At 44.8% G+C, this 26788-nt stretch overlaps 3 protein-coding genes across 9 annotated transcripts in view; 2 read left to right on the forward strand and 1 right to left on the reverse strand.

Moving 5' to 3' along the window:
• C17H12orf43 (chromosome 17 C12orf43 homolog) overlaps positions 1–7753 on the reverse strand; it is a 32292-nt gene extending 24539 nt beyond the window's left edge. For 2 of the 6 annotated variants that reach the window (XR_005825180.1, XR_005825179.1), the window contains exons 1-6: positions 4316–5933; positions 3948–3993; positions 2968–3066; positions 2219–2292; positions 1807–1897; positions 1088–1459 (exon numbers count right to left, since the gene is read on the reverse strand). Coding sequence is in view for 4 of the 6 variants with exons in the window: in XM_040577555.1 (XP_040433489.1) it covers positions 1111–1459; positions 1807–1897; positions 2219–2292; positions 2968–3066; positions 3948–3993; positions 4316–4622 (966 nt within the window). In the remaining 2 variants the exon portion in view is untranslated. Of the gene's footprint in view, positions 1–76; positions 150–401; positions 1460–1806; positions 1898–2218; positions 2293–2967; positions 3067–3947; positions 3994–4315 lie in introns of those variants that run through there. The other 4 variants (XM_040577556.1, XM_040577555.1, XM_040577557.1 and 1 more) reach the window with 4 other exon arrangements.
• A 430-nt stretch (positions 7754–8183) lies between these two features.
• Positions 8184–21600, forward strand: RNF185 (ring finger protein 185). 2 transcript variants are annotated; one of them, XM_040577559.1, is made up of 7 exons: positions 8184–8313; positions 13417–13648; positions 15223–15241; positions 15898–16010; positions 16547–16601; positions 18313–18430; positions 19894–21600. In XM_040577559.1, exons 2-7 carry the CDS (start codon positions 13467–13469, stop codon positions 19989–19991), a joined length of 585 nt encoding a protein of 194 aa, XP_040433493.1. In that variant the 5' UTR covers positions 8184–8313; positions 13417–13466; the 3' UTR covers positions 19992–21600. The 2 variants fall into 2 exon arrangements, with proteins under 2 accessions (XP_040433493.1, XP_040433494.1); XM_040577560.1 differs by having other exon boundaries at positions 8195–8313; positions 13458–13648.
• Positions 21601–22409: 809 nt separating this feature from the next.
• Positions 22410–26788, forward strand: part of LIMK2 (LIM domain kinase 2) — a 30416-nt gene continuing 26037 nt past the window's right edge. Inside the window, exons 1-2 of the mRNA XM_040577550.1 lie at positions 22410–22473; positions 24779–24878. Coding sequence (XP_040433484.1) covers positions 22458–22473; positions 24779–24878 — 116 coding nt within the window. The 5' untranslated portion in view covers positions 22410–22457. The remainder of the gene's footprint in view (positions 22474–24778; positions 24879–26788) is intronic.

Here is a 26788-nt window from a genome sequence, read left to right on the forward strand (position 1 = left end):
AAGAAAAACAGTTCACTATTTTGACTTCTCTTGCATGGCTTTTAGGTCTCCTGACTAAGGCCAATGAGTTAGTTACTGAAACCCAGCAGCCCTAAAACCAGAAGCCAAATATTTATCCAAATAACAGGTTGCTTCCTGAAATACTGGAGCTGAAATATAAACAGATTAAGAACCATACTGAAAACTACCAAAGCGCACTGTAGTTCAGAGACAAAAGTCATAGTCAACCAAAATAAGGTCCGAAATACAGTGACTAAGATTTAAGTTCTTCCTGTAGCAATTTCATAGCACTGATCACCAACCAACTGAAAAGCCATCTTCAGCCATATTTCTCTCTGCTGAGGGAGCCATTTGAATGCAACAAGAAAAAAAAAGCTGCCAAATTAAGTAAGACTAACAGTGTAGTAAGATTTAATAAAAAAAAGCCACAGAAAACACTCTATATGAAAAGACATCTCAAAGGACACAACTTGAACAGAACTACTTATTTGTAACGATCCCAAAATAAGCTCACTGCACACCCTTTGTTTATATGCAGGAGCCCTGAAGAGGTGCAGACTACAGAGGGATTAGTAACATGGCAGGTTTCAACAGCAGATTGTTATGATGATCACAAGGGGAAAAAAAAATAAGGGGGCCCTGACATCTGCCAGGATGCTTTTGATATATGAGTCTGCCACAGGCTAGAGCTATTCTTAGTAGGCATCTAGGAGCAAGCAAAGAGGAACTGATCACCTGTTGCCATGTAAACCAAATTCAAATCATCATATACTCTCTCCATGACACAAGATTTGGCTTCAGGACATGAAAGAACAGATCAGGAGGGATACAGCTATGGTCATATCCCTCTGCCACACTAGTCTGTGTGCAGTACTTAATCCTTTTGCACTGGGTCTGCATAAGCAGCAGCATAGGTAAACACTGCACTAGAACAATGTTCCCTTCCGCAAGGGATGCCAACAACATAGGAATTCACTTAATTAGACTCTCAAGCCACTGAACTTTTGAACAAAAGCTCTGCCAATTAGTTTTCACTCATCTACAGCAACTCTTAGTTTTTATTTTCTGCATTCTTCATCACAATCACCTGTCATTTGCAGAGCAAAACCTTCATTCACTTTTTTTCTTCTTCTTTTTCTTCTTCTTCACAGCTCCGGGCAACACTGTGTTCTCTGTATGATTGCTGTCTTGTCTCTTATGCTGCCCATTTGCAGACAAGTGTGGCAAATCTTTGCTGACCTGGTCACACTCTGCTGAGTCTATTAATTTCTTTTCAGTCTTGTTCTCTCCCTTAATTTTCTTTTTCTTCTTTTTCTTCTGGCTGTGCTCTACATAACCCTGACTTGGATTCTGGCTGGAATCCTGGGACAGAGCAGGAAAAGTGCTTTGCTTCAAAATGTCTGCAGCTGACACAGCAGCCTCTTGGTACCTTTGCCACTCTTGATCACTGTCCAGGTCACTGGAAAGGTAATAGAAGGGAAGGAAATTATGTTACATGCTTGCCTCGAATCAATCCAACGCACAGACAGCAGAGTAATCTAAAATCAGACCACCTGGTAAACATCCAGTGGCTCCAGGACTCCAGTACCCACAGTTAGCATTTAAATAGTTTGTACCTCCCACAAAAGTTTCTAGTTCACCAGCATTAAAAAAGAAACAGAAGTCCGCTATACTCAAATATCAGAGCCATAGAAAACATTGCTCAGGCAAAAAACAGCTTCCTGTTCCCATGGGGGAGTCCCAGATGCTTCTGAAATGTGGATTAGAACAGTACTTCGGTGTGAAGTACTGCTGACAGCACCTCACCTGGAGCTAGATGGCTGTCTCCTCCTTGAGGCTCGGCTACACTCTGATTTCTCACAGTCTCCTGGGACAGAGGAGGAGAAGAGGCGAAAACCTAAAATATTCATTTAGAAAGGAATTTTAGCTGAGATAAAAAAAAATAAGTGAGAGCAACCAACAGTAATCTCACTAGGAAGCCTCACTGCTGATAATGGAGGGCTTTACAGAAATTATTTGGGACTAACAGTCTGTGAGGACTTAGGGCACAGCAATCAGAACAAAGTAACAACCTCCACTGGTGCTAACAAAATCTTCTACTGCAAGTGCTCTTTAGGCAGCTGCATGTACAACTGGCACTGGACAAGATCCATCCCACTTGTCATCATTTAACTAACCAGATCACAAAAGAACCACGAGGTCTGTGACTAGAACTCACCATCATCTCCACCGTCAGGCTGCTGCACATAAGTTTGTGAAGGTCCTGATGAATCCTTCAAGACAGTGATGAAACTAAACAGAAAACCCCAGTCAGACCTTACACACTTAAGTCTTCATTTTGTACAAACTGAACTAACATTGGGTGGGTATTTCTAGGAAACAAGCCTAGAGGAAGATATTTTTTTACTTACTTTTACCTTAATATTTCAATTCTCTGCTCTCAAAGCAGACTATGCCTTCTCTCCTTAGCAACACATGCCACAAGAATGACTTCACATTTCTGAAAGCCTACTTTAAACTCCAGGAATTCTAGTTCTCAGGGCAATAGTTACACACATAATAGAGACAGCAGCAGCCCAGTCAGATGCACACAGCCAGCACGACCCTGAAACGAGTATTGCTTTAAGCCACAAAAACAAAGGGAAGATTCTTGTGCTGGCCTTTAAATGACCAAAGCGCTAAGACAGACAAATTGTGCTTTTTCCTCCCACAACATATTTACCGCAGAAGCAAATGGAGACTGGTGGTGCTGCAGAGGTAAGTCTTTAACAGGGGGACACAACAGATGGGCCAGGTTAGAATACTGGAAGTTTGCATTAAATACAGGAATGAAAGAAATGAGAAGAGAAACAGCTTCCCCTCCATATCCAGGTTACGCTCTGACCTTTAATTTTTTACTTTTAGCAAACAGAAGCGTCTCTGTACTTTATCCACAGAACAAGCTTTCTAAGTATCACATGCCAATACCTGTCCAGCATTGCTCCCAGTTTCTTTGCAACATGTGCTCTGAACTCCGGTGTGGTCTGTAGCTCATTTCCATCCTCATCATGACCATTCACCTCACGCCTGTTTAAAATAAGAATAGATTATCTCTTCCAAGGGCAATAACATCCAGTGCTCTCACCCAAACAGGAGATAAGGGACTGTAAAGTCTCCCACTCTGTAGGAACTAATTTATACTTAGTCGCTAGGCAAGACTGTTAAGAAAGGTGGAAAATAGCTCAACAGTAACAGTTCAGTTCCCAAGAGTGAACTTCATGTTATTTAGCTCTGACACTTGGTAATTGAATGATTCTGTCATTGAAATGGCCTACAAAATAGCCTATAAATAGCCTACAAAAGCAAACAAATGATGTCAGGACATCCCTTCTCTAGTATGTGCTTCCTGTGTACACTGATACAATTCATGTAAATCTTGTCCCAACAAAGGATTTTACTAAGTTGCCTGGCTGACAGCTTTCAAAACTGAGGCTACAGAAATGCTGCAAACTTAGACAGGCCAGCATCACCTCCATTGCAAGGTTCCTAACTTAGGCACTGCTTTCCCAGCTTACAAATGATCGGCTTTGCAATTGCAATATTTTAAATATGCCTTCCTACATATAACCCTCTATTTTAAATTTTATTAAATTGTTACAAATAAATATTAATTCCTTAATAGGACATTTCTGACAAATTGAACTAATGCTATAACTGTCAGCAGTCATTTGTTTTCAAATTCTATATTGCCTTGCTATGAGAGGGGTGAAAAACATACTCCTAAAAGAGCTATCAGCTTAAAAAAACACTTAAGCACCATTCCAGATTACCGTTGTACCAATTCCTGTGACAAATTAGGATCTTCCAGTAGGAAGCACCACAAGGCATTAACTGTAAGTAGCACAAATGCAACATACTTTAGGTTTTTCTTCACAGAAACACAACTCTGAAACAAGAAGCACAAATACCTTAGGCTAGGCTGAGCAGACTGTAACCGATCTTTTTTAAAGCCACCTAGCAAAGAAAGAAGTAAAGCTATGTGAGAAAGAGACCTGCGGCCAGGACCTCTTTACCCCTCCTCCAGACACAGGGGCTGGAGAAAACCCTTACGAGGGCAAAGGGAAGCCTCCCACCGCCCCGGCTGGGGCAGACCTTTAGGCTCGCCACCACCCTGGGCACCGAGCCGAGGCCCTCCCCGTGCTCCAGAGGCGCTCCCCGCTGACGGCCGCCCCGGGGCAGGCGGAGCCGCGGAGGGGCCCGACCAAGGCGGCGGGGAACCGGGCCACGACAGGCCGCTGCGCCGGGGGAGCGGAGCCCGGCCTCCGCCAGCCCTCACCACCGCGCGGCTCCGCTCCCACCGCCGCCTGCTTCACGCAGTCCCAGGCCGCCTCCCGAAACCGCGCCGCCGCCTCGCCGCCGCTGTCTGAGTCCGAGTCCGGGTCCGAGCCCGAGCCGCCCCTGGGCGCCGCCATCTTGGGGCGGCTCCGGCCGCGGGGCGTGCTGGGGGCTGTAGTCCTGCCGCACCGCACCCGCCGGCCGCGGCGCATGCTGGGGGCTGTAGGCCTGCAGGGAGCTGCCCGACAAGATGGCGGCGGCAGGCACCCCGCCTCTCCCAAAGCCCTTCCTCCGCTCCTCCGAGCCATAAAGCCCCGGCACGAAGGCGTAACGCCAGGCACGGGGCGATACACGCGGAGCTGCGAGGTGCCAGGAAAATGCCGGCTCGGACCGAGTGTGTGCGCGAGGCTCCCGAGGGCGAGCGGCACAGGCACCTGGGGCTGCTGTGCAGGAGCCAGCGGGCCCACTTGCTGCTTTCCCCTGCTTTTGTCTGCATCTGCGCTGCTGCGAGGAGCGGTGCGCACGGATGGGGACGTGGTGGGAGTAAACGTGGCCTGTCCTCACATCCATCTGTTGCAGATAAGCTGCCCTTGTGCAGGCAGCACAGGGATCACCTTCGTGTCTCTTGGCTTGTGCAAAGGCAGCAAGAGTCAAAACCAGTGGTACCAAAAAGCTGTGCTGCTCCTGTGCTTTTACAGGAAGACAGACTATTTTCCAACCTTAGTGGTTCTACGATTAAGGGTGTGGACGGGCGAGCAGACGTAATGGCATCCTCAGCACTTGACCGCGCTTTGTGGCATCTTTGAAGTTGTAACTTCACCGCTTCAGAGCTACTGAACAGAGCACTCAAAGGGAAGTTTGTGATGGACTGACAGCCTTACGTTGTGGAAAGCACAAAGATCTTCTACCATTAAGCATCTGATAGGATGGGATCTGTCTGTAGGAATTTATCTTCAAAAACAGGTCAGAAAAGGTACTAGGCATGCAAGGTTCATTAAGATATGTAAAACGCACCAGGCAAGAACACCTCGCCTATTTAGTAAAAGATAAGTGAAAAACATCTGAGACATGGGAGACGAGACGCATCTCCTCTGCCTGGGCCTTTCACAAACACAGAATGACAAGTTCCAACTGACCTCCACAAAGGCATCAAATCGTTAACTCACAAAACCTGAAGATTGCACTGCAGCTGTTCTGTTCAGTGCTTTCCCAGCTTGGCTTGGTGGATATCTCATCCCAGCCTAGCAGTAGTCCTTGGGGCTAGTTCTTTCTAGCTGTTACAGGCACGGGGATTTCTCTCACAGCTTGTAACACTATTTCAGCTTGATTATTTTGCTTCACAGATGTCAAAGCACCAGATGCTTCAAAGTATGTTTTACTCAAGCAGATCAGGCAGAGTTCAGTGTGCTTACGGGCCTGGTTTTTGAAATGTGTCAGTTCCCAGAGACAAAAGTACAGGAAAAAAAAAAAAAACCAAACCACAGATGGAAGCATGTCACGTAACAGAAACAGCTGTATGGCTTCCCACCTTTTTGGTGAAACAGAAAAGTGAAATGAGCAGGAGGTCTTGCAAACTGCTCCTCTGGTTGGACAACAGCAAAAAACTCCCAAACAGAAACCCTTGCATGCAAATTTTAAGGAAGGAAGAATATTCCCAAATGTGGTTTAATACTGAATTAAGATACCATTAGGTCGAAAATACAAGTAAAACAAAGAGTTGATGAGAAAAATGCTGATGTGAAGTTCTATGTCTTTGATTCTTGATAGATGCATGACTTTCACAATTATGAGAATTTCAGGGGAGGTTGTGCATAGCACCCATATATAGTGCCATAACCATTGTTTGAGTCTTGTGACTTAGATCATGAAAAAGTGAATAAATCAAAGTAATTTATTCTCATTCACACCATGAGAATGAACTGGCAACCAGGCTACATTTTTTTTTCTCCTTCTAATCAATTACTGACTACCAGCTACACTGAACAATAATACACATAACACCATTAGAGTATACATAAACATTAATGGCATTTATATCCCTATCGTGCAAGTGATATTTAGCTGACTTATTAGCTTCAACAAGGAAAGTATTCCCTTGCATCGCTTATTATTGCCATTCAATTTAATTTCTTTACCGGTGGGAGTAAATCTGAGTTTACCTGCTGTTTTAAATAAGATTAATCGGACAGGAACAGACTTATCTGTAAACAAGATTAACGCTTACAGTCTATATTCTTGTACACCATCCTTTCCACTCACCCAATCTTATTCATTGTCTCTCTCTGGATATTCTCCATTTTTAAAAGAAAATACTCACTAGGAGTGGAACAAGGGTACTGCAAATAAGGCGTTATAGAAATGCATAATTATATTCCATTTTTTCTGAGACATAAAAGAAAGTGTTAAAATGAACACTGGGCATTGAAAATATTCCCTGGCTGTGTTGTCTACAGCAGTAACTATGTCTTTACAGATTGCTTTTGCTATCATAAGATACCCAAACAATAAAGACTATTCTTAGCATTGCTCTTACTCCCATGATTAAAATACCAGAGAAAAAAAATCCTCTATTAATACTGAAATTCCTTTGATTGTAGACATACATGGTGACTAGTCTAAGCTGGTCCAAATTTCAGAAACTTATCCTTGTTTTAATCAGCATCTGGAGGATACCATTTATACCTTTGGGGCCTCGTTAACTTCTCATTAATCCAATACTACATTGAGATGCCAAATTTTTGCTTACATGCTGAAGTTGTGCCAAGCCATGCTGCTTTACTGTCTTGGTGAAAGTGAGTAAGCTTGTCTTGTTAGAGAAATTTTCACAGACAGTAAATACACTGCTAGTGTGGGTAGTGGAGCCTCACAATGCGTGTCCTAGGACATAACCACTATAATTTTCAGATACTATCTTCATTTGCACCTCAGCTACAAATTTCCCAGTGCAATCCATCACCATGCACAGCAGTTCCAGCAGGGCTGCTGGATGACTGCATTGTTATGGGTTTTGCCAAGCCTAAGTGCTACTGTAAGCTATATGAAGGCTCAGCACATCTTTTTATATTGCCGAACACTTCCCAGCTGGGACGTTCAAACCCACACACGAGACCTGTATAGTCACAGGCCATCTCTGTCAGTGGACAAACCTCAGGCAATATCCTTGCTCTCTCTCTGAAAGGCTCCCTTGGCACTAACCTCCACTTGTTACCTTACCCATTCCCTTGTAAGGCTCACTTCTAGCAGGAGACCTTATCTTAGGATTCACCCATTTTCTATCAGGTAGAACAGCAAGCACTTCCAAGCTGTTTTCCACCTCAGCGTCCTCAGGACTGGTGGGTGCCCTCACAGCAGGGCCAAAACCCTCCGGTGGTGTCACCTTGGCTCTGACAGCTCTTTCAGACACTAGGCCCCCTCCTCTCCCTCTTCCAAAGCATCTCTCAGCTGCGTAAATACCTTTATAAAGCTCTTTGTTCCCATCCTGGAGATGCTCCTCTGCTCAGATCCTAGCACTGCACGCATCTGAACAATCTGTCTCCTCTCAAAGCCGCCACCTTCCTTTCTCCCCCGACCGGTCCAAACATTGGCTGTGGTTGGTGACCTGCACTTCTTGCTCTTTTCAGAAGCAGACATCTGGACGCTGCCCCCACAGGCTGCCAAGCTGCAATAAAAGCAGAGCAAAACGTCAGAGCAGAAAGCCGAGACCGAGCCGTCGCTGTGGCGGCTGAGCCCGGGCAGAGCGCAGCCCCGCTGATGTAAGTACGGCCCGGGGGACCTGGGGGAGGCCGGGCAGCCGGCACCAACCGCCCGCTGCCCGCCGGAGAGCCCCGGGGAAGCCCCGTGCGAGCCCCGTGCGGGCGGAACGCGGCGCCGCGGCCCGGCGGGGAGGGAAAGGGAGGCCGGGCCGGTCCCTTCCGCCGGGGCCGGGCTTCCGGGCGGTCAGGTGACGGCGGCCGCTGGCAGGGGAGCGGCTCCGCGGCTCGGGGGAGCGACGGCAACCCGGTGAGCGGGGCCGAGGGCGGAGGGGGCACGGGGAGGTGGGGGGGGAGCCGGGGACGGCCGGGGACGGCCCGGAGGGGCCGGGCACAGGCAGTGCTGGGAGGCCGGGGTCGCTCCGCCCGCTTTCAACGAGCGGGGCGGGGGCGGCGGAGCGGGGCGGGGGCTTCGGGGATCCCGGGGCAGCCCCGGTCCCGGGGGGCTACGGGACAGCCCCGGCTCTGGTCCCGGCAGCCTGACGTGTGCCGCCCTCGCTGGCTGACCTCCGGCCCGTGCTGCCGGCGTGGCGGCGCGCTGGGCCCGGAGCCACCCGCCGGCGTTTTCTGGCGAAATTCCCGTTTTTGGTGGCTTTCTGAGCCTCCCCGGCCGAGCCGAAACCTTCCTCCTCCTCCTCCTCCTCCTCCTCCTGCGAGGGGCGCCTGGCGCTGGGCAGGGTGCGGGGCGGCCGCAGGGATCTGTGCCGCTTCGGGTGCTCGGCCGGGAACTGCCTATCGCCCCTTCAACCTAGTTTTAGGTTTTTTTTTTTTTTTTTTACATCGTGATGTTAACGTGGTTAGCCCACGGAGCGCTTAATGTTTTACATAACACTCCAAACCAGGAGAATGCTGGGGCAGTATTACCCAACTGGTTATATCAGTTTTCTTTTTCTTGCTCTCTTTTTTTTTCCTCCTGTAGACTTTGTGAGGTAAGAGGATAAAATCTTTGTTTAAAGATTTGTGCAACGTTTTCTTGGAGTCTATATTACACTCTTAGGGAATGGTTAAAGAAAGAGGATTATTGTAGTCACTTCCTTTTTTGACAGTGTGTAACAGTGTCTGGCATTTGTGAGGTACATTGAAACCTCGGAGCTGCCAAAGGCGCCTTTCAGCTCTTACCCTGGAAGCAGCGACTAACCCAGACCTGCGCTGCAGAATCCCAATTAACGAAATGAGGCCAAGCAAGGGCACATTGGTTTGTAAGGCAAATGGGTGCTCTTGAAAGATCGAGTGATCACACACACTTGTATGTTGGGAGCACTTTTTGGCAATACTAAAAAGCAGCTACGTGATGCTGGCCAGCTTACAGGAAGTGAAAAGATGAAGTTGCAGAAAATGTTTCTGAGGAGTTAAAATATAACGTGTTTGGTGGACAGAGTAAAAAGGTAGTGAGAGATAAATGGGTATTTAATGATTAACTGTGGGACAGTCATGTAGTTCCTAACATCTATCTTAAAGGGACTGTCAAGAAGTAAATGTACTTTCTTCCAGGCACTGCCAACGATTACCAGCTAAGGTTATCTGTTACTTTTACTTCAAGGCCAGACAACTGTAATAGGTTAAGAATCAGATTCATATTACACTTATGAGCGGGAGGTATTTATACAAACTCTGATAATATTTGTAGGTTTATTTGTAGGTTTAGATAGAATTTCTAATGTTAATATTCATTTTATATAATTTATAATGTATCTAAAAATGCCATTATTATTGTGGTAATAAGAAAAATAAGCTGACGTTTTCCTTTCCATTTGAACAGCAAGAAGTTCAGAAACTAAATCAAAACTACTTTCAGAAAGAAACTACAGTTGGATTGTTTCAGTAATCCCAGACAAAATAAGAGCCATTGGCAAAGAAATATGGAAAAGTGTCTTTCTAGTGGAATTTTAAATCTAACTAGGCACCTCTTATTTCATTGTTATGTGTTAGACATTGCAAAAAGAAAGAAATTCTAGCTTTTATAAATAATCTAGTCAGAGTCCTATCTCCTCACTGGATATTTTACTTATGGCTCATGAACAAAGATTAAAAAGTAAATACTTCAAACATTCTAATATTGTAGTGCTGTGAACATATTCTACAACTGTTTCACACTGATGACATCAGCTTCTAATTTACATTCTCTCTCTGTCTTTCTCAGGTTGAATTATTGTTCACCTCCTCTGTTTCCAATGGAATTTTTTGTATGCTTTAACTTATGGTGGAAACTCTCCCAGTCTGTCTTGAACAGTTTTTCTTGTATTTTTAGAGTCAGGTCAGTGTATTTTGGCAAATACATTCACTTTTAATTTTCTGAGTCCATAAATATTATCTTTTACTGTATCTATTGAGCTTACATTTTCCTGGTGTGCAGTTTCTCCCACTAGATTTACAGATTAGTTTTTAAAGTATTTGAGTAAAATTTCTTTCTTATTGCCTGTTAGTGAGATTTATATTAGTCCACAGACCTTACCTGTTTCCCATGTTTAATTCTTTCAGGGAGCAGCTCTCAGCTGTCACGAAACATTCAGGTCCCAGTGTGCCATCTCTTTCTTGGAGGTCTGCTTTCACCAGCTCTGTTCAGCCACACTTATTCTTTACACAGCTCAGTGGGATTCATGCTGGATCCCTAAACATGTAACTTTCCTTCCACATCTTCTTCGACTTCCACCAGACTTTGCCAGTTTAGGAAGACTACTTGAGGATGTTTTTTTGTTTCTTAACCACTCATCTGTTGCCACTCTCGGTTCTCTTGATGTAGTCAATGTCAGTGATTCGGTCACCTTCAGAGCAGCCTGTTGGGATATCACAGAGGTGATGATTAAAATGCTAATTAAAAGCCATTTATACAAGCTGTTTATTTCAAAGATACTATTTTCCTATAAATATCTAGAGAGCAAAGAAATAAGGAAAAAAAGAAAAGTTTTGAGTGCTTGTAGTTAAACAACAGCTGATTTTTATATCTTTTCATCTGTTTTGTTTGCAACTCATCATGCTTGTAGGGTTAATTTGGACAGCTGATCAAGGACAAGAGTTTAGCGAACTGGACTGGCATCTGTCCAGTCAGTCCCCTCTAAATTCTGTTAACTTAGCTCCTAAAGTTGTAAGATAGCCCAGTGCACTCACAGTCTTCCTCCTGAGCTTTCTATTGAACAGAAGATGGAGTCTGCTTGGCCTGCTCTGTTTGCCTCCACCCCCCTCAGTTTTGTCTTGGAGTTTAAGTAGCTCAAGTGCTATTTCAACAATTTTGAGCTTGTTCTACATCTGGAACAAGTTGAATTTGCAGTTGAACTTCTACTTTAGGATTCACAGACTACACTTGCAAGTGACACAATACACAATTATCAAATGTACGTTTTAGTCATTGGATTCTGTTTCATGCTTGCATCTTTGTAAATGTCCAGTGTGCTTTGCAGATCAACAGCCACTGACGGCACTTGCTATGGACCTAGTTATGTTAAGCCATATTCCACAGAGAAGAATAAAGGATTGTGAAGGCTTTCCAGAATAAGATTATTCATTTTTACTGTTGTATTTTGATATTTTTGATATTTTAAATTGTTTAAATCCTAATAGGTCATTAGGCCCCATCAGCCTATGGAGAATGAATTAAGAGAGGATTCCAGTACAGAGTAAAAATGACTTTCCAGGAGAGTAGATTCAGTGCCTGTCACATTATGTCATTTTAATCTTTCTTCTGTCTCGGCCATCTTTATTCCGTTGCATTAACGATACTTCTATGGATTTCTCTATATCATCCGTCTTCATAAGTTGCTGATTTTTCTTTTCATTTTTCATAGTTACTGAAGGCTATTTTTTTTGTTTGGTTTAGTTTTCTCAGCAGGTGTTTGTGAAGATAAAGGTTTTCTTATTTTTTAATGATTCTTCACATTTCTGGGGTTAAATATATGGAATTTAATTTGGAGAAAAGAACTTTGCTTCCCACATTCGTTTTAGGGATTTACAAGTTAATTTATTTGCCTCCTGTACATGTTTACCTTATGTTATATGGTTAGATACAAGATCCAGGCATCTCTTGTGCCCATTCCGTAAAATGATGCCAGCATTTTTTACAATGTGTTGATCTACTTAGTTTTAGGGAGGTTTTCTTAATGTTGATATTAATTCCCAGCACACATGTATTGGTCTGAGCTGGTAAGCTTTCAAACATTACTGAAGAAGATAGGCTGATGCTACTAAAGATTCTGGTAGTAACTGTGTGTGAAAACTCAGCTCGTTTAGTGTGTAGTTTGTGGGCTGGCAGCATTTCTATCTGCCTTGAACTAACATGAATTTTGATTTTGTACAATGAGCTACCTTGCTGCTGAGTGTAGATGAGGTCACAGTGTGAAATGCTAAGAGTCAGCAGTGTTGAAAGCAGTGTATGTTAAAGTACAGCGTCTGTGAATACTGAGCTGCCCTTCTGGGACACTGTGCGAAATGATGTAACTGAGTGAAAAACCTCTACAGAAATAAATTTCATCTCTCTTGCTGTAACTTAGTGTCATTGCTGCAGTACTTTCGTGACACTCGAGTACGATGCTTTCTTGACGGCGCAGTTGGATTATATTTTAATAAAAAAGCTTTTGACAGTAACAGCTAGAGATGCTGGGGTTTTATTTTGCTGCCCCACACCTGTACTTCAGCACTGCTACAAAGAGGGAACGCTGAGAAAGCTTTTAAAGCTTGTGGGGTAAGTTTGTAAGTAAATTAGCTTCTGAAAAATTTAGGGTGCCCTTTCCACATGCTTAACTGCACTTGCAAATGGTTCAGATAGTCACCTGTTTCCTTCTCTCAACCTTTTCTAGATATTCGTATCCCTGCAATGGCAGCATGATATCAGATTTATAAAAGCACAGTGGAATTTTTTTAAACATTTTTGTTTTGGTTAAATAATTTTTGTAACTGCTGAAACTGTCTATAGTTCCTGCATTTAAGTCTTGAAATAGTAAAAGTGTTTCTGGAAATGTAAAAGCCTTGTGCTGAATCTCAGAGTTTCAAGTACTATGGAATTTGTATATTGAGGAATTAGACTGGAGAGGTTGTTGCTACTGAAATAAGTTATCTTCATATTTATCAAAGAAGATCATGAGAGATGAAAGCATGTCAGCAGCACATTGAAGTTTATCACTTAGAAATGTTTGATAGTTTGAAAGTATGACTAGGTGAGCTCATCTTTCTCACAGAAAGTGGTGTTTAAAGCCAGGTCATACTAAAGGACCAAGTTATCTCCTGGATATGTTAAATTAAAACCATCAACAGGAGGATTCAGGTGCTTCTAGGTAAATCACTGCCAGTTTGTAAAAGGTCAAGAATACAATGCTATAATGCCAATAACGTGTTTGGTTTTTTTTTCCCCCTTTCTCACTGTTAGGATTCCAACAGGAAAATTTTCTTGATCTTGTGTCTGCGCAGCTCCTCAGGATGGCAAGTAAAGGACCCACGACTTCCACATCAACAAAGAACTCCAGTACTGGAGGGACCAGTGGCAGCAGTAGCAGTAATGGTGCTGGGGAAAATGCGAATCAGGACAACACTTTTGAATGTAACATCTGTTTAGACACTGCCAAGGATGCAGTTATCAGCTTGTGTGGACATCTCTTCTGGTAAGTACTCAAGTCCCCACAGATAAATCAGAACACCATGCACCTCTCTGATCATGTAAAAGCCTATTTTTCTTTTTTAATAATTCTAAATGTCAAATAAAAATGTTTGTCTTTAGCTGAATAAGGACCATGTCTTTGGGTTAGAAGCAGTTGGTGTTTGCATCTAAACTGCTTTTATCTATTAAATGTTCATGTTCTTAGGAGTGAGTTTCTTGCATCTTAAACCTTCTGGATTATTTCGTAAAAGCAAACAAACGAGCAAACCTCCTTAGACAGTTCAGTGTTGACTGGTTGTGTGTGTTTAATCTGCGTTGCCTGGTCTAGCATAGTTATCTAGTTCCCATTTAAATTCTTTCTAACCTGTGCATACCTAAAACTACATCTGAAGGCAGTTATTTTTTTATTCTTAAGAAACATGCTTTTACATGTGATCTAATTCTCTTTACCCATGGTATGCAGTTGTAATACTAAATTTTCAGTTCTTTGATTTGATTTGGTTATGTGTTGCACAAGTATATTAAGCATGTCACATTTGCTTAAGTAGCTTGGTCAATCCTTATGAAGGATTGACATGTCCAAATGTGTTGGGCTTTTTGTTTGTTTTATAGTGGAAGCTAAATTATGCTTATTAAGTGATCTTTTAGGCCTCCTTTTATTATTTTCTCTGCTAATATACATAACATTTAAAGGTATGGGTTTTTAATCTAAAGGAGATGGAAAATCACTTGATAATGACATAGCAGCTATTGCAATAATTTTATCTTAATAACGCAAAAGGATTTGGAAGAATGGAACTGTAAAAAAATAGCACGTATCTTGTTCAAATAGTGTTGGAAAGACCATTCTGAAAGCAGATGGCTACTTATCATTTTTATCTTGTTGTTTTCTTGTTTGCCTTCAATGTTTTTTTAAGTTGCCACGTTAATTTAACCTTAGGAGTAGTACTGTGTAATGGGGTTTTCTCTATCTTGAGAAACCTGGTCCGATCTCACAGCTGACCCCGTCCTAAGCAACAGACTGGACTAGAGGCTGCCTGAGGTCTGTCCCTTCCAGCCTGAATTATCCTGTAATTTGATGAACGTGCCCAATGTTTTAGCTAAATGTCTCTCGCATGACTTCTGGTAAGGTCCTGGAGTCTCATTACTGGTATTTTTCTAATTTGCATATTAGCTCAGGGATATCTTCCCTGGGATCAGTAGGGAAAATCTGCAGTAAACACCATAAGATAAATTGTATCTCTCTAAAAAGAGTCCCCCCTCTGTATGGGGCTTTGGTATAGATGAAGATGCAGGAATCAAAGGCGATACGGAGAGAATCATGTTAGCAACATAGCTAGATTGCATAACCTGAAAGGACCAGTGGAGATCAGGCTTGGGCTGTGCTTTCAAAAATTGTTTTAATGGCAGGTTATGGAACTGGCCCAGCTGGATTCCAGGGTTCTGTTGTCTGTAAGCTGTGCTATCCATGGTACACTTTATATGTTTGTCAGATCGAGTTGTCAGTAACTAATTCTGTGTTTTCCTTTTTTTTTTTTTCTCTTCTCTGTGAACAAATTGTCCTGGGAATGCTCACAGTTGGCCTTGTTTACACCAGGTAAGACAGGTTTCTTTTTACGCTGTCTTTCATCAGCTCCAATGACTCAATAAAGCCCTTGGTACTCTGGAGTATCCCCCTCTTCAAATGCGCTTCTTTCTCTCCAGGGCAACTGCAGTATGCTAATGCAACTTCACGTGCAACAACTTGCAATCAAATCTTTTAGAAAAAAAGAAAACGTAGATTCTATTCTGCTTACCTCCGACTTTTCATTTAATTAACCACTGGACATTTGTGGTTTTGTTAGGAGAATTACTGTAGGCTGTTCACAGAAGTGTAGTTTACAGGCTTAAATGCTGAGCGCACTTGTTGCGTATGTAGTGTTGTACATTGTGGTACCATTATAGGAAAGGAAGATGACAGGAAGGTATCTGTGCTAGCCCTTGGCCTGTGCGGGACTGTTGGTACTGTTTATTTCCTCACATTTTCTCCAGTGCCATTCTGAATCTGTATGCATCAGCAAATAGATTATGGCAGAACAATAGGCAAAATGCCAACACTTGGAGAGTACTTGGCATTTAGTATAATGCTTTGCTCCATGGCTTTCTGAGAAGTTGCTAAATCTCTCTGCCTGGATGCAAATTAGGTTTGCATGTTGTTGTTTCCATGGTCTTTTATTAGTCTTCTTGTAATTTCCTTCTTTTCTTTTTTTTAAGTGGCTAGAAACCAGGCCAAACAGACAAGTATGCCCTGTGTGCAAAGCAGGAATCAGTCGAGATAAAGTTATTCCTCTGTACGGAAGAGGCAGCACTGGACAACAGGACCCCAGGTAATAAACCCAAATACAACTATTTGTGTGAAAACTACCAGGATTTAAGATAAAACTACCGAAGTGTTTGATTCACAATGTGAGATACGTTGCCAAAAGATGGACAGAACTGACAACTCTGCCAAATATTTCTGGCTCTTTCAGGGCTTGGGTCTACACACCTTATTTCTTGTTCAATTGGCAATTTGTTTTAATTTGAATTGAGTGTTAATTATCAGTTATAAATGGTAGGTTGCCGGGAATTATGTTATCTGACTGGAGAAGCTTATATAAAAAGTTCATGGCCTTCATTGGTCCTCAGTTTCCAGCCTTTGCAGTGGAGTATTTTATTACTCAAAAGTGCAATATCTTAGGTTAAGGATGTGATCCTGAAGGTTCATGTAGCTGGTGGGTCGAGTTGGTCACACACTACCTCCAGCTTTGCTGCAGCACAGCCCTGTGAGAGCATGCTCCATGTTTGCTCTTATTAGCCAGGCTATTGCAGATACTGCTGTAATGCATCCTTGCACTTGAGCTAATTCCACAACTTCCTGCAGAGAGAAAACTCCGCCACGACCCCAAGGACAGAGACCTGAACCAGAGAACAGAGGGGTAAGTGGGGGGGGGGGGGGGGGAAACTTTGAGCAATCAGGTTGTTTTTATTGAGGTTGTATTTTTTATCTTGGAGGACAGTGTGTGTGGAAGGTCCTGTATGAGGGTCCTGTAGAGATCGCCAGAGGTTGGTTGTGAGTAACTGATAGCTGCTGTGTGGCAGAAAATTCCACTCGCATAGTACTCTTTAGCATCTTAAAGAATGGGCTAAGTTCAATTGCGCTTGAAGTGGGATCTGTGGTTTGTTGAGGAGATTGCATAGAGTGAATTTAAGCAGCAGCTGGCATATGGTGAAGACATAGGAGTAAGCCAGTAGGACAGACCACAGTGTTTTCTAGCATGATGGCAGTGACCTGATGAAACAATTGCATATTTCCGTGTAACTCAGCCTAGGGTCCTCAGAGAGCATGTACCTCACGATTCAAGCAAACAACTCTGCTGGGTGTGATTAAGGAACATCTTAGTTGTTCTCTCTCACCAGGGAGTTGCTTTCTTATTAAATCATTTGCTGTGCTTGGTTCGACCTTTTTGCTGGTGCTGCAGGAAGTCAGTAGAGTCTGGTATGAAGACAGCAGCAGCAATGCTGCTTTCTTGTTTCCTACAAAGGCAGGACCTGCCATGCAAGGTACTTTGCTGTCCCTTTCAGATAGTGACAGAACACTTGACGAGAGTTGCGGTCAAGACTTAACTCATCAAATCAAGTATCAGCCCAGAAATGTCTAGCTTTTATTGTACGAGTGAAATCCTAATTGTCCTCCACTGTTTGAAAAACCATTCTGGCCTATCATCTCCAGAGTGGAAATCATTGTTTTAATTCTGAAACCAGAGGACAGGTGTCCAGATTTTAGAACATAGAACTGTGAGTTGTCCAGTATTCAGACATGACACAACTACATAGATTCATATACAGTTGGTTCCCAAATAGTACACTGCTTTTATACAGCAGGGTTCATCTTAATTCAGAACACTTACCTTTTGATTTGACATGGAATTTTAGTCTGGAGCTACTGGGATCAATGTTGTTGCACTGTAAATCTTCCTTTTTATTTTTTAATTTTTTTCCCTCTTTTATCCATATCTTGCATTCCTGTCCCAGATGACTTTATACAGCATCTCAGTTAGAATCCTGGTGTGGTGGTGTGTTTTGTTTTTTGGTTGGTTGTTTTTTGGTACTGTTCTTATTTATGATGATCTATGCATCCCACTTGCAATTTTTTTTACTTAATTTTTAGATGATGCACGTGTATCAGAAAAATCAATGCAGATTATTTTTCACAATATCTTATAGCAATATGATTAATAGCTATTAATACAGAATTATTGATAGTTTTAAAATGTTTTAAAAAGAATTGGTAATGTTGATTTTTTGATACATTGTCATACGTATACACATTATACTGTTTTAAATTAAGAAATTATAGAAACACTTCTAATTTGCAGCCTTCAAGCAAGAAGCGTGATTCCTACTTTTCATTTTCTCAAACTCTTGGGTTGCTCTGGCAAGTTTGCTACTGTGTAAAACACTTTACCCATGAGAACTTAGGAAGTATTTAACAATAGTGGCAGACTGAAAGTTGCCAGGCTGCATGATACCCCTTGAGCTTAAAGACAGCCAGTGAGAGGGAGCATCTGCACTTTTGTAAAATATTCTGAAATAGACTTTAAATTATTTGTACCTTTTTTTCCTCTTCCATTGCTTTGTTCTCTGCAGGGATTCCAGGGCTTCGGGTTTGGGGATGGTGGCTTCCAAATGTCATTCGGAATTGGGGCGTTTCCCTTTGGTATATTTGCCACAGCGTTCAACATAAACGACGGGCGACCTCCTCCAGGTACCGTGCGTCCTATCTTCTCCGAGGGTCCTATTGCAAACAGATATTTTACAAACTCCTTCGTAACTTAGACAAATAGCCTATTAAATGAGAAACATTAATGGTAAAGTAAATCAGTACTGTATGTAGAAACACAGGATGAGGGGAAAATGCCCAGTAGAGAAACACAGTCTATTTCTTACATGTTTTGTATGAGGGCTTATATAAGAAACAAGTTTGTCACTTCCATATGATTTGCTGGAGGCCCTGTTGAGAGGACAGAACGAGGGAGGGACGGTGACACTGGTGACTTTCTCCTTTAATTCTGAAAAATGAGGCAAGTTGGATTTGAGTTTCTAGTAATAAAGAGTCAGTAGGGGTGTATGCAGGAGACACATGTTTTGAAATAACATAAAAGGTGGAAACAAAAAAAAATTAAACTGGTGCTTTGTAACACAAAAGAATGAAAGCGAAGATTGATCCTTTTTTTCAGAAACTTACCTCAGAGACAGTCATCTGCATTCCACGAGAAATAACTTTATGGTGAAATTACTTCACTGCTTTTAATTAAGGAAAAACATCTGGTTACTTCAACTAGTCTTGTCTCTCTAAAAATTAAGTGATCGCCAGAAACCCCCCCTCCCCACCTGTGCTGTAGACAAACTGAGTCTACCTGTTTTGAAAGAGAAAACCTACTGCCCAGGGTTTTCTGGACTTCCGCTGTGAAAGGTTCTGCCTGGCAGATCTTCCATATGCCATATGGCCCAGGAATAGTAAGAACTGGCAGCACGTTCTTCATGTCACGCCTGTGTTGCCAAGGAGCTGTGTTGTCTTTCAGTCAAATGAACTTGCCTATTAACTGCGCTTCACTCTCCACTGAAAATTTGTGTGGAGATATGACAGAGCAAAGAAGCATGAAAATGTATGCTGCTGTAACAGCCATTGTTTAACAAAGCCCCTTATCTGCTTTTCATCTGTGGTCTCAATTCAGCAGTTCCAGAAAGGCATGTCTTGAGCTTTAAGCTTGTGTGCTTCTCATTAGTTCTCTTAGTCAAGGGTACACACGCAGCTTTGTTTTATCGCTTGCTTATTCAGAGATGTTTCACCTTGAGGGGAAGGAGCACTCAGGCAGAAGTGGTAAGGCTCCTTAGGATGGAGACACCTGGCAGCAGTGAACTTAGCTCAGTGCTGTCCCCAGAAGTTCTCAGCACAGCCCTGTGCATACTCTAGCGCTTGGAGCGGCCTGCTCCTATTAGTCATGAGCAGGCTTTCCGCAGGTCCTGCTCCAGGGAGCTCGTGCTTGTCTTCCTTTTTGTTTTCTGTCACGGCTGGCCAATCTAAGGGTAGGAAATACTGACAGCAACAGTTTTTCAGCAGGGGGATTCCTTGCATATTTTTCAATTTATGAATGTAGTATATGCAGAATACACAATATTCTGGAGAAGAGGAAGGTGCTGAACTGTTTTTTACTTCCTGTTTTCCAGCTGTTCCAGGGACTCCTCAATATGTGGATGAGCAGTTCCTATCCCGCCTCTTCCTGTTTGTGGCTCTGGTGATAATGTTCTGGCTGTTGATTGCATAAATCTCTTCCATTATTCTGTATATTCCTGGCCAGCAAGGCCAGTGAAACAGTTACAAACTGCATCCCCATTCCCATTTTAAACCTCTTGGTGTCTGGTTCCATAGCTAACCATGGGTTTCGGAAATTGGTGGTACCACAGCACAGTGAAGAATCTCGCATTTTGCACCGGAGTTGGAAATTAAACATTGGTTAAAAAGTGCATTTCAGCTCAGCTGTCTTGTACAACAGGTTCCTGCCACAAACCATGGGCCTGGCTTTGAGCTCTGCTCCTAAAAGGAGTGCTGCTTTGAAATCCTGCGCCAAGCAGTTACAACAGGTTCATGTGAAAGACAGTTGCCCCAAGGTAGGCTGGACAGGTAAGGAAACTCTGCAGTGTGAACAGCATCTCGTGCTTGGCAAATGTGACGGATCTGCCAGAGCTGTGGGTGTTATTCGTTGTCTTCACATCAACATCCGGCCTTCTTCAGGAAATCATCTGCAGCACTGCTGGGAATCCTTGGGCACAGCACATGAAGCAAATGGAACCAGGCGTGGAGACTGGTTTCTTTTCTTGCTGTTTTTTCCCAGAGTGATGGAAAACTCCTGCCTGAAGCAGCTCTAATGGCTGTTAGAAGGGATACAACTTTATGCTGCAATTTTTTAAAGCCTGAATTTGATGGAGCCAGACACTGGAAGATTCTCTGGTGAAGCCGGGTGGGGAGGCCGAACAGTATGACATACCTGTCTGCCTCCTCCAGCCCTGCTCCCTACTGACAAAACAGTGTTGTCTTCCTTGGTTCTGTGCAGCAGCCGTTGGCTGCACTTATGGATAATCCCCTCACAACCTTGCCACCATAGCTATGTTTCTTTTTCCCAGGGCTGTGAGACTTTCTACGCAAGGTCATGTACTCCAAATAAAATCCTGTAACAGACCTGAGATCAGCTTGTTTGGGGAGAGGAGCAAGGGGCATCTTTAAGTGAGCTTTGAGCTTAAATTTGTCAAACTGTAAAATTATACAGGAGGAAAAATGAGATACTGCCTCTGCTGGCACGTGCCACAGTAGGGGAACGTTTGGAAGAGCTTCTCTCTGCACCTGTGTACAGCTACAACACGCCACAACAGAATGGCTCTTGTGTGAGAGTCCCTGCAGTATCTACCAAAGATATTCATTTGAAGTGCTGGAGGACACCACAACCATTTCTGTGTTGAGGGGAAAATATTTCAGAAGGTGAGCACTCTGTAGCCTCTTCGGAATCCTGTTGGATATACAGCTTTAAAAAGTATTCCTGATGTATTTGTATAGATTCCTTCAGAACAGCAGATACAATGGATTTCCTAACAAGATGAACAATTTTGATATTTCTCTGACGAGGCAATTCCATGTTTTTCTTTTACTGTTTTTAGATCGTTTTGATTCAGATCGCCAATAGTCATAATGATTTCCTGCAAGGTGAATATTGTGACTTTCCTCACAACAGACATACAACTTACAAAACAAATCAACTCATAGAAACTTTGTTTCAGTAGTTAGACTTTTTCTCGTGTATGGATAAGGTATGTGTACGGGCAGGGCACTTTGATTAATTGTTGTAGAAGCTTATTTATGTAACTATAAAATGTTTACTTTGAGTAGCGTGTCAGAGGATGACTGATGTGTAACTTGCCAGCCTCCAAAATTCCACCTGGCAGGAAGAAGTCTGAGAAGCATCTGCAGTGTTGTGTCACGTCTAGTCAGACTTATACCTGACTTCACCTGGCCGAACAGATCACTCACGTGAAGCCAGTCAAAGTGCTGGTTCGACTTCTGTCGTACGGCGTTTCCAGAATGTTACTGTGGTCTGCACAGGGTTTTTCTCAAGTGCGTAGAACCTCACCTTCATCTCCACGTGGTTCTGAGGCGCGTAATGCGAGGACAAGAAATGGAGGCGGCGGCAGGCCGGAGGTCGCCTTGCTCACAGCTGCTGCGGGCCCGGGGCAGCACCCCTGGTGCTGAGGGGAGCTCGGGTGCAGCCTTTTCCTGCTGGGGACACAGACGTGTAACGGGGTCAGAGGGGCCGAACCGTTTCTGATCTAAAGCGCAGCGTGTGAACGGCTGGGTTATTGAAGCGTGCCAGGGGTGGCTGACGGGCCGTGGCTGGAGCCGTTCCCCGCCCTGTCCGCTGCCTTTCACCGCGGTGACGGTGACTTACAAGAACAATAAACGCCACCCGTTTCACACCGCCGGCCCCCGCCGCTCTTCCTTCGCGCCCCGCGCTCGCTCTGCGCCTCAAGCCCCGCACGGGGGGCGGGCCTTACAGCGTGGCCGCGCTGCGATTGGTGCCCGCCGCGGTCAGCGCCACGCTGCAGCGTGGCGGATTGGCTTGTAGCCGTGAGGTGGGCGGAGCGCCTATTGGCTTGCGGCGGTGAACGGGGCGGGGCTTCGATCGGGGCGAGTCCCGCGGCGGCCCCGCCCCGCCCGCCCCGCCCCGCGAGGCCGCCGGGCGGTGATGGAGGCGCCGCCAGGTGAGGCCCGGCCCGGCCCGGCCCGGGGGTGCGGGGCCGCCGCTCGGCGGAGCCGGGGGCGCCGCGGGGCTCGGGGGGCTGCGGGCGGGCGGGGCCGCTCCGGGGGGGCTCGGCCCGGGGCTGCTCCGGGCTCCTCCGCCGCCGGCCGCGGCTCGCCGCAGGCCGCCGTCCTGCCCCGCGTCCCGCTGGAGGGGCCCGGCCGCGGGCAGCGGCTCCCGGCGGCAGGGGCAGGGCAGGGGCAGGGCGGCGCGGCCCGCCCCGAGGAGCGCCCTGCGCCGGGACGGCCTCGGGGCCGCTTTGCCCCGCGGGTGTGGAGCCGCTGGGTCAGCCCGGCGCTGCCACCCCGCAGGGACCCGTGCGGCGCGGGGCTGCGCCCTGACCTGCGGGGTGCTGCCGGCCGGGGACGGGGCGCTCGGTTGCGGTCGGGCCTTGAGGTGTTTGGTCTGGAACAGTTCGCTGTGAGAGCGCCCGGAGGTCTGGGTGGTTTTGGGTGTTGGAGCTTTTAAAACTGGGCATGAACTTGCTGGAGTTACCAGGTTAGGTTTGGATAACTCAAGGAGCTTGGCCTTGGTGACAATTTTTAGAAAGCTACCGGTGAGCAAGGAGGATTTGGTTCTCCCTGGGCACTTGTACAGATCCGTGCTGTGTGCCTAATCACTAAACTCAGCTTCTCTCACCCCTTGCTTTGGCTTGGGTCTTGGCTCTCTGCTCTGTTCTACGTTCTCCTGGGTGCTGTCACCCACCAAGACAATGCTCCGCTCCTTCGCGCTGCAGTAACCGTAGTGTTGTGTCGTGGTATGCGTTGACGGGCAGGTTTTGCTTGCTGTCACAGAGGCTTTCATTAACTGGTCACAGAGTCACTCCGTGTTGTCTTCTCACCTCTTACTGTTACCCTGCTGAACGTGTAACCTCGTGGTTGTTTCTTTGAATCATATCTACCAATAACATTCTCTACATCTAAACCATGAAGGTGAAGAGAGACTATGGACTAAAGAAAGCATCCTCCCCGTGAATGAGAGGCATGCTTCCTAAGTGCTGAACTAGTAATCTTCTGCATCTTCCTTCTCCAGCATCACACAACTGACTGCTGCAGCAGAGTGATTTCTGGACAGTGAGAGTTAGCTGGCTTGACTAGAGTAGCGATTTGATGTGGTAGGAGAAGAGCTGTCGTATGTTTCGGGGTGAAGTTGCAGAAGGAAGCAGGCTGCATCTGACCGCATGCTGTTAGCAGGCGTAGAGCTTCACCCTGCCGCGAGTTTTTGGTAATTGCCATTGACCTCAGAGAAAAACGTGTCCCCTTCAGTGAAGGAAGGGGTGATCGCCTGAGCAACTGCTGAGTTTTAACGTTCTTTAGAAACTGGAAGTCAGTGGTTAGTGGTTTTCCTTCTCTAAGCACGCTTTCCTTATGCAACTTAACTGCAAGTAAGCTTTTGGTAGCACAAAGAAACAGGTCTGAGATGTGCCCAGATCCACGATGGGTTTTTTGCGCCATCCTGTGCCCACCCAGATCCTTGACTCTTACTTTGCATAGCATTTATCTGTGTGCCAAATGCACTTTGTGCAAGGGTTTTCATGCTGTTTCTTCCTAGCTTGTATGTATTCTAGATGTCTCTGGGGCTTTATGGCAGTTCTCTGAGAAGATATTTTAACTTTCTGACTATTCACAACACTTTCGGAAGGGACAATAGGCCAGTAGTATCTACCCCTCTTCCCAAGTCTGGCTCTAGTGTGGCGTTGCGTGTACAGCCTCTACAGGAATATCCATTCGAGTGTGTAATTCCTTCCTGGTAGTCAAGTTCTCTGACAGTAAAGTTTGCCTTTCCTTTCTTTCTGTTCTGGGAAATCCAATTAATTATACAAGTGAGTGCAAATGTTAGGTGCTGAGTCAGTGGCAGAGGGGAAATGGTAACGTGGCTTTCTGGCGTAGCATGGTTCTCTGTAGGAACTGTCACACTGGGCCAATTTCTTCCTGAAATCTCTGCTCTAAAGAGCAGCAGAGCTGTAACCGAGCTGTTTTCTGTGAAAAGTAATATTGCTTTCCTCTGCAGAATATGAAGGAGCACGTGGTGATGTCAGGTCTGAGGGGAAAAAAAAAAAACAAAAACATATAGATGTTAGGGTTCAGTTTGGGAACTCTACTCTCTGGGGCTGAAAAATGCCTGGTATTGGCTTATCGCTGTGTGTGTGTGAAGCCTTTAACGTCAAGCTATGTAATTTCAGGTTGTTATTTATCGGGGATGCAGCAATCCTTGAGTTTTCCTTGATGTGAAATGGTTGCTATATGTCACCTTATTTCTGCACACAGGTGAAGAAGTCTGGAGATGCCTAGGATGCGGGGACAGCATTGCTGCTGGTCAGCGCCTCTACAGGACTGTTAATGAAGCTTGGCATATCTCCTGTTTCCGGTAGGTAAAATTTTAGCCTTTTTAAACTCTCCTGGGATTGTTCAGCTGGCTCAAAACGTTAACAGGAGGTTAGTTTAGAGGCAGTATCTTGCTATCACCTCTATGTCTGAACTGTTCTGGAGCCTCCTGCAGAAAATGCATGCTGCGGGTCGCAGCCATGCTTCAGTGTCTGCAGCAGCCCTTTGGAACTGACCTTCAGTTCTAACAGTCGGCTGCTGCTGGCAAAGCATTGCCACGCTGACGTAAACACGTACGGGAACACAGATAAAGTACAAATGAAAGCTCTGATTTCCTGGCGGTAGCAGAAGCCATGGGTTGCGCGTTTGTCTTCAGCTGCATTCCGGAGTAGTGCCTGGGCAATCTGGATAGCCTGCCGCTGCTTCCACATGTGGTAGGTGCAAGGGTGATAGCAGGGTGCTGGGGAAAAAAGCTGCTGATCTGGGGGAGGGAGCTCTTGCTTTCTGCTTCATCTCCTTGTCTGACTGCTAAGCCATGCAAACTTGCCAGAAATGTTTTCGATAATGTTGGACACCTTTGTCAGCAAGGACAAAAAAGGCTCTCTGACATGCTCTGCATCCTGGCAGCAGGAGTAATGCCTCCTGTGGGTGTTTCATAAATACTCTGTCGAGTTTTCATGCTCCAGAATCCCATTTCTGAAAGGGTTTATATTTTGGAGAGGGGTGGGGTACCTGCAGCTTCTACTGGCTTCTGTGTAGGGGTACCTGTGGCTTGAATCTGGAGAGGCTGATGTTTTGGACCCTGTCAAAGCGTGGCTTTGGAAGAATGTTTGCTGTGCCAGCACAAGCATTTACTGTCCTTTTGTGGTTTCTTGTCGGTTTTGGTTGTTGTTGGTGGTTGTTTGTTGTTTAATTTTAAAAAGACTGATGAAGTATTGTGGTTATTGGTGCATTTAAAATAAAAAAAAAAAAAAAGGCATATTTGGCTGCCAAAGCAGTGCTAGCTCTGACTTGGAAAATGCAGTTAGTTAGAATGACTTGTTGATCACAGTTACTGTTTTACATCACTGCAAATCCCCGTCTCTTTGGTTTCTATTGGTTTGAGTATTCCTGTTCAGCTATGTTGAGTCAGCTTTCCTGAACCCTGTTTTTCTCTCCTCTCTAACAAGCCAGTGTCCTGTTATTAAACTTCCCCAAATTCTCCCAGTTAGCCAAATTCAAATCTGTGTGTGCCAGCAAGTCTGTCTTTCTTGCTTTTTCTTTGACTGTTTCTGATGTAGGTCTTGCTTTGTGAATGTCTGGGTGCTTCTCGTTGTGGAGGTGGATTAACAGCTGAGCTGGAGGCAAATCGTGCCCTTAAGGAACCTTGCAGAGAATTGTAAAATGAAAGGTTTTTTTCCCCTCTCTCTCTGTACAAGTGAAGATTCCAGCTTTTCTCCTGAGCTATGTAGTAACCGTCTGCGTTTGCTGATGCACTTTTCTTAAACTCTGTGCTTTTGGCTACGTCCAACACCCAGCTAAGCTGCCATGCTGAGTGAACAATTGGAACCTGCACTAAAGGAAGCTGCCCTTCCCTTTTTCCTTGTTCCAGGCTAGGACTGTACATGAAAACAGATTCCCAATTTGCACTCTGTTCTCCCTTCTCTTCTGTTATCCCCAAGCCATGCTGGGTTGCAGTCTTGTGCTTCATATCCCAAAGCCAAACTTTAAAAAGCCTCTAATGGTAGGAGCCTTTGGCAGCTGGTAGCTGTGAGTTCCGGCAGCTCTTGTGGAGTGTTTTTTACAGTCTTCCTGTGGATTAGCTGAGTCTCTGGCCTGGCACATAATTTCTCTAATGCCGATTGGCACTGCTCCAGGCTCGTTAGCTCTGTTTATTCTTGGTCAGGCTGGGCTGCTGATCATGCTTGGCACTGGCAGTAGTTGACGTACATGCGTGTCTCTGAGGATTTAAGT

The sequence above is a fragment of the Cygnus olor genome, chromosome 17 (assembly GCF_009769625.2).
Source record: "Cygnus olor isolate bCygOlo1 chromosome 17, bCygOlo1.pri.v2, whole genome shotgun sequence".
NCBI classification, from domain to species: Eukaryota; Metazoa; Chordata; class Aves; order Anseriformes; family Anatidae; genus Cygnus; species Cygnus olor.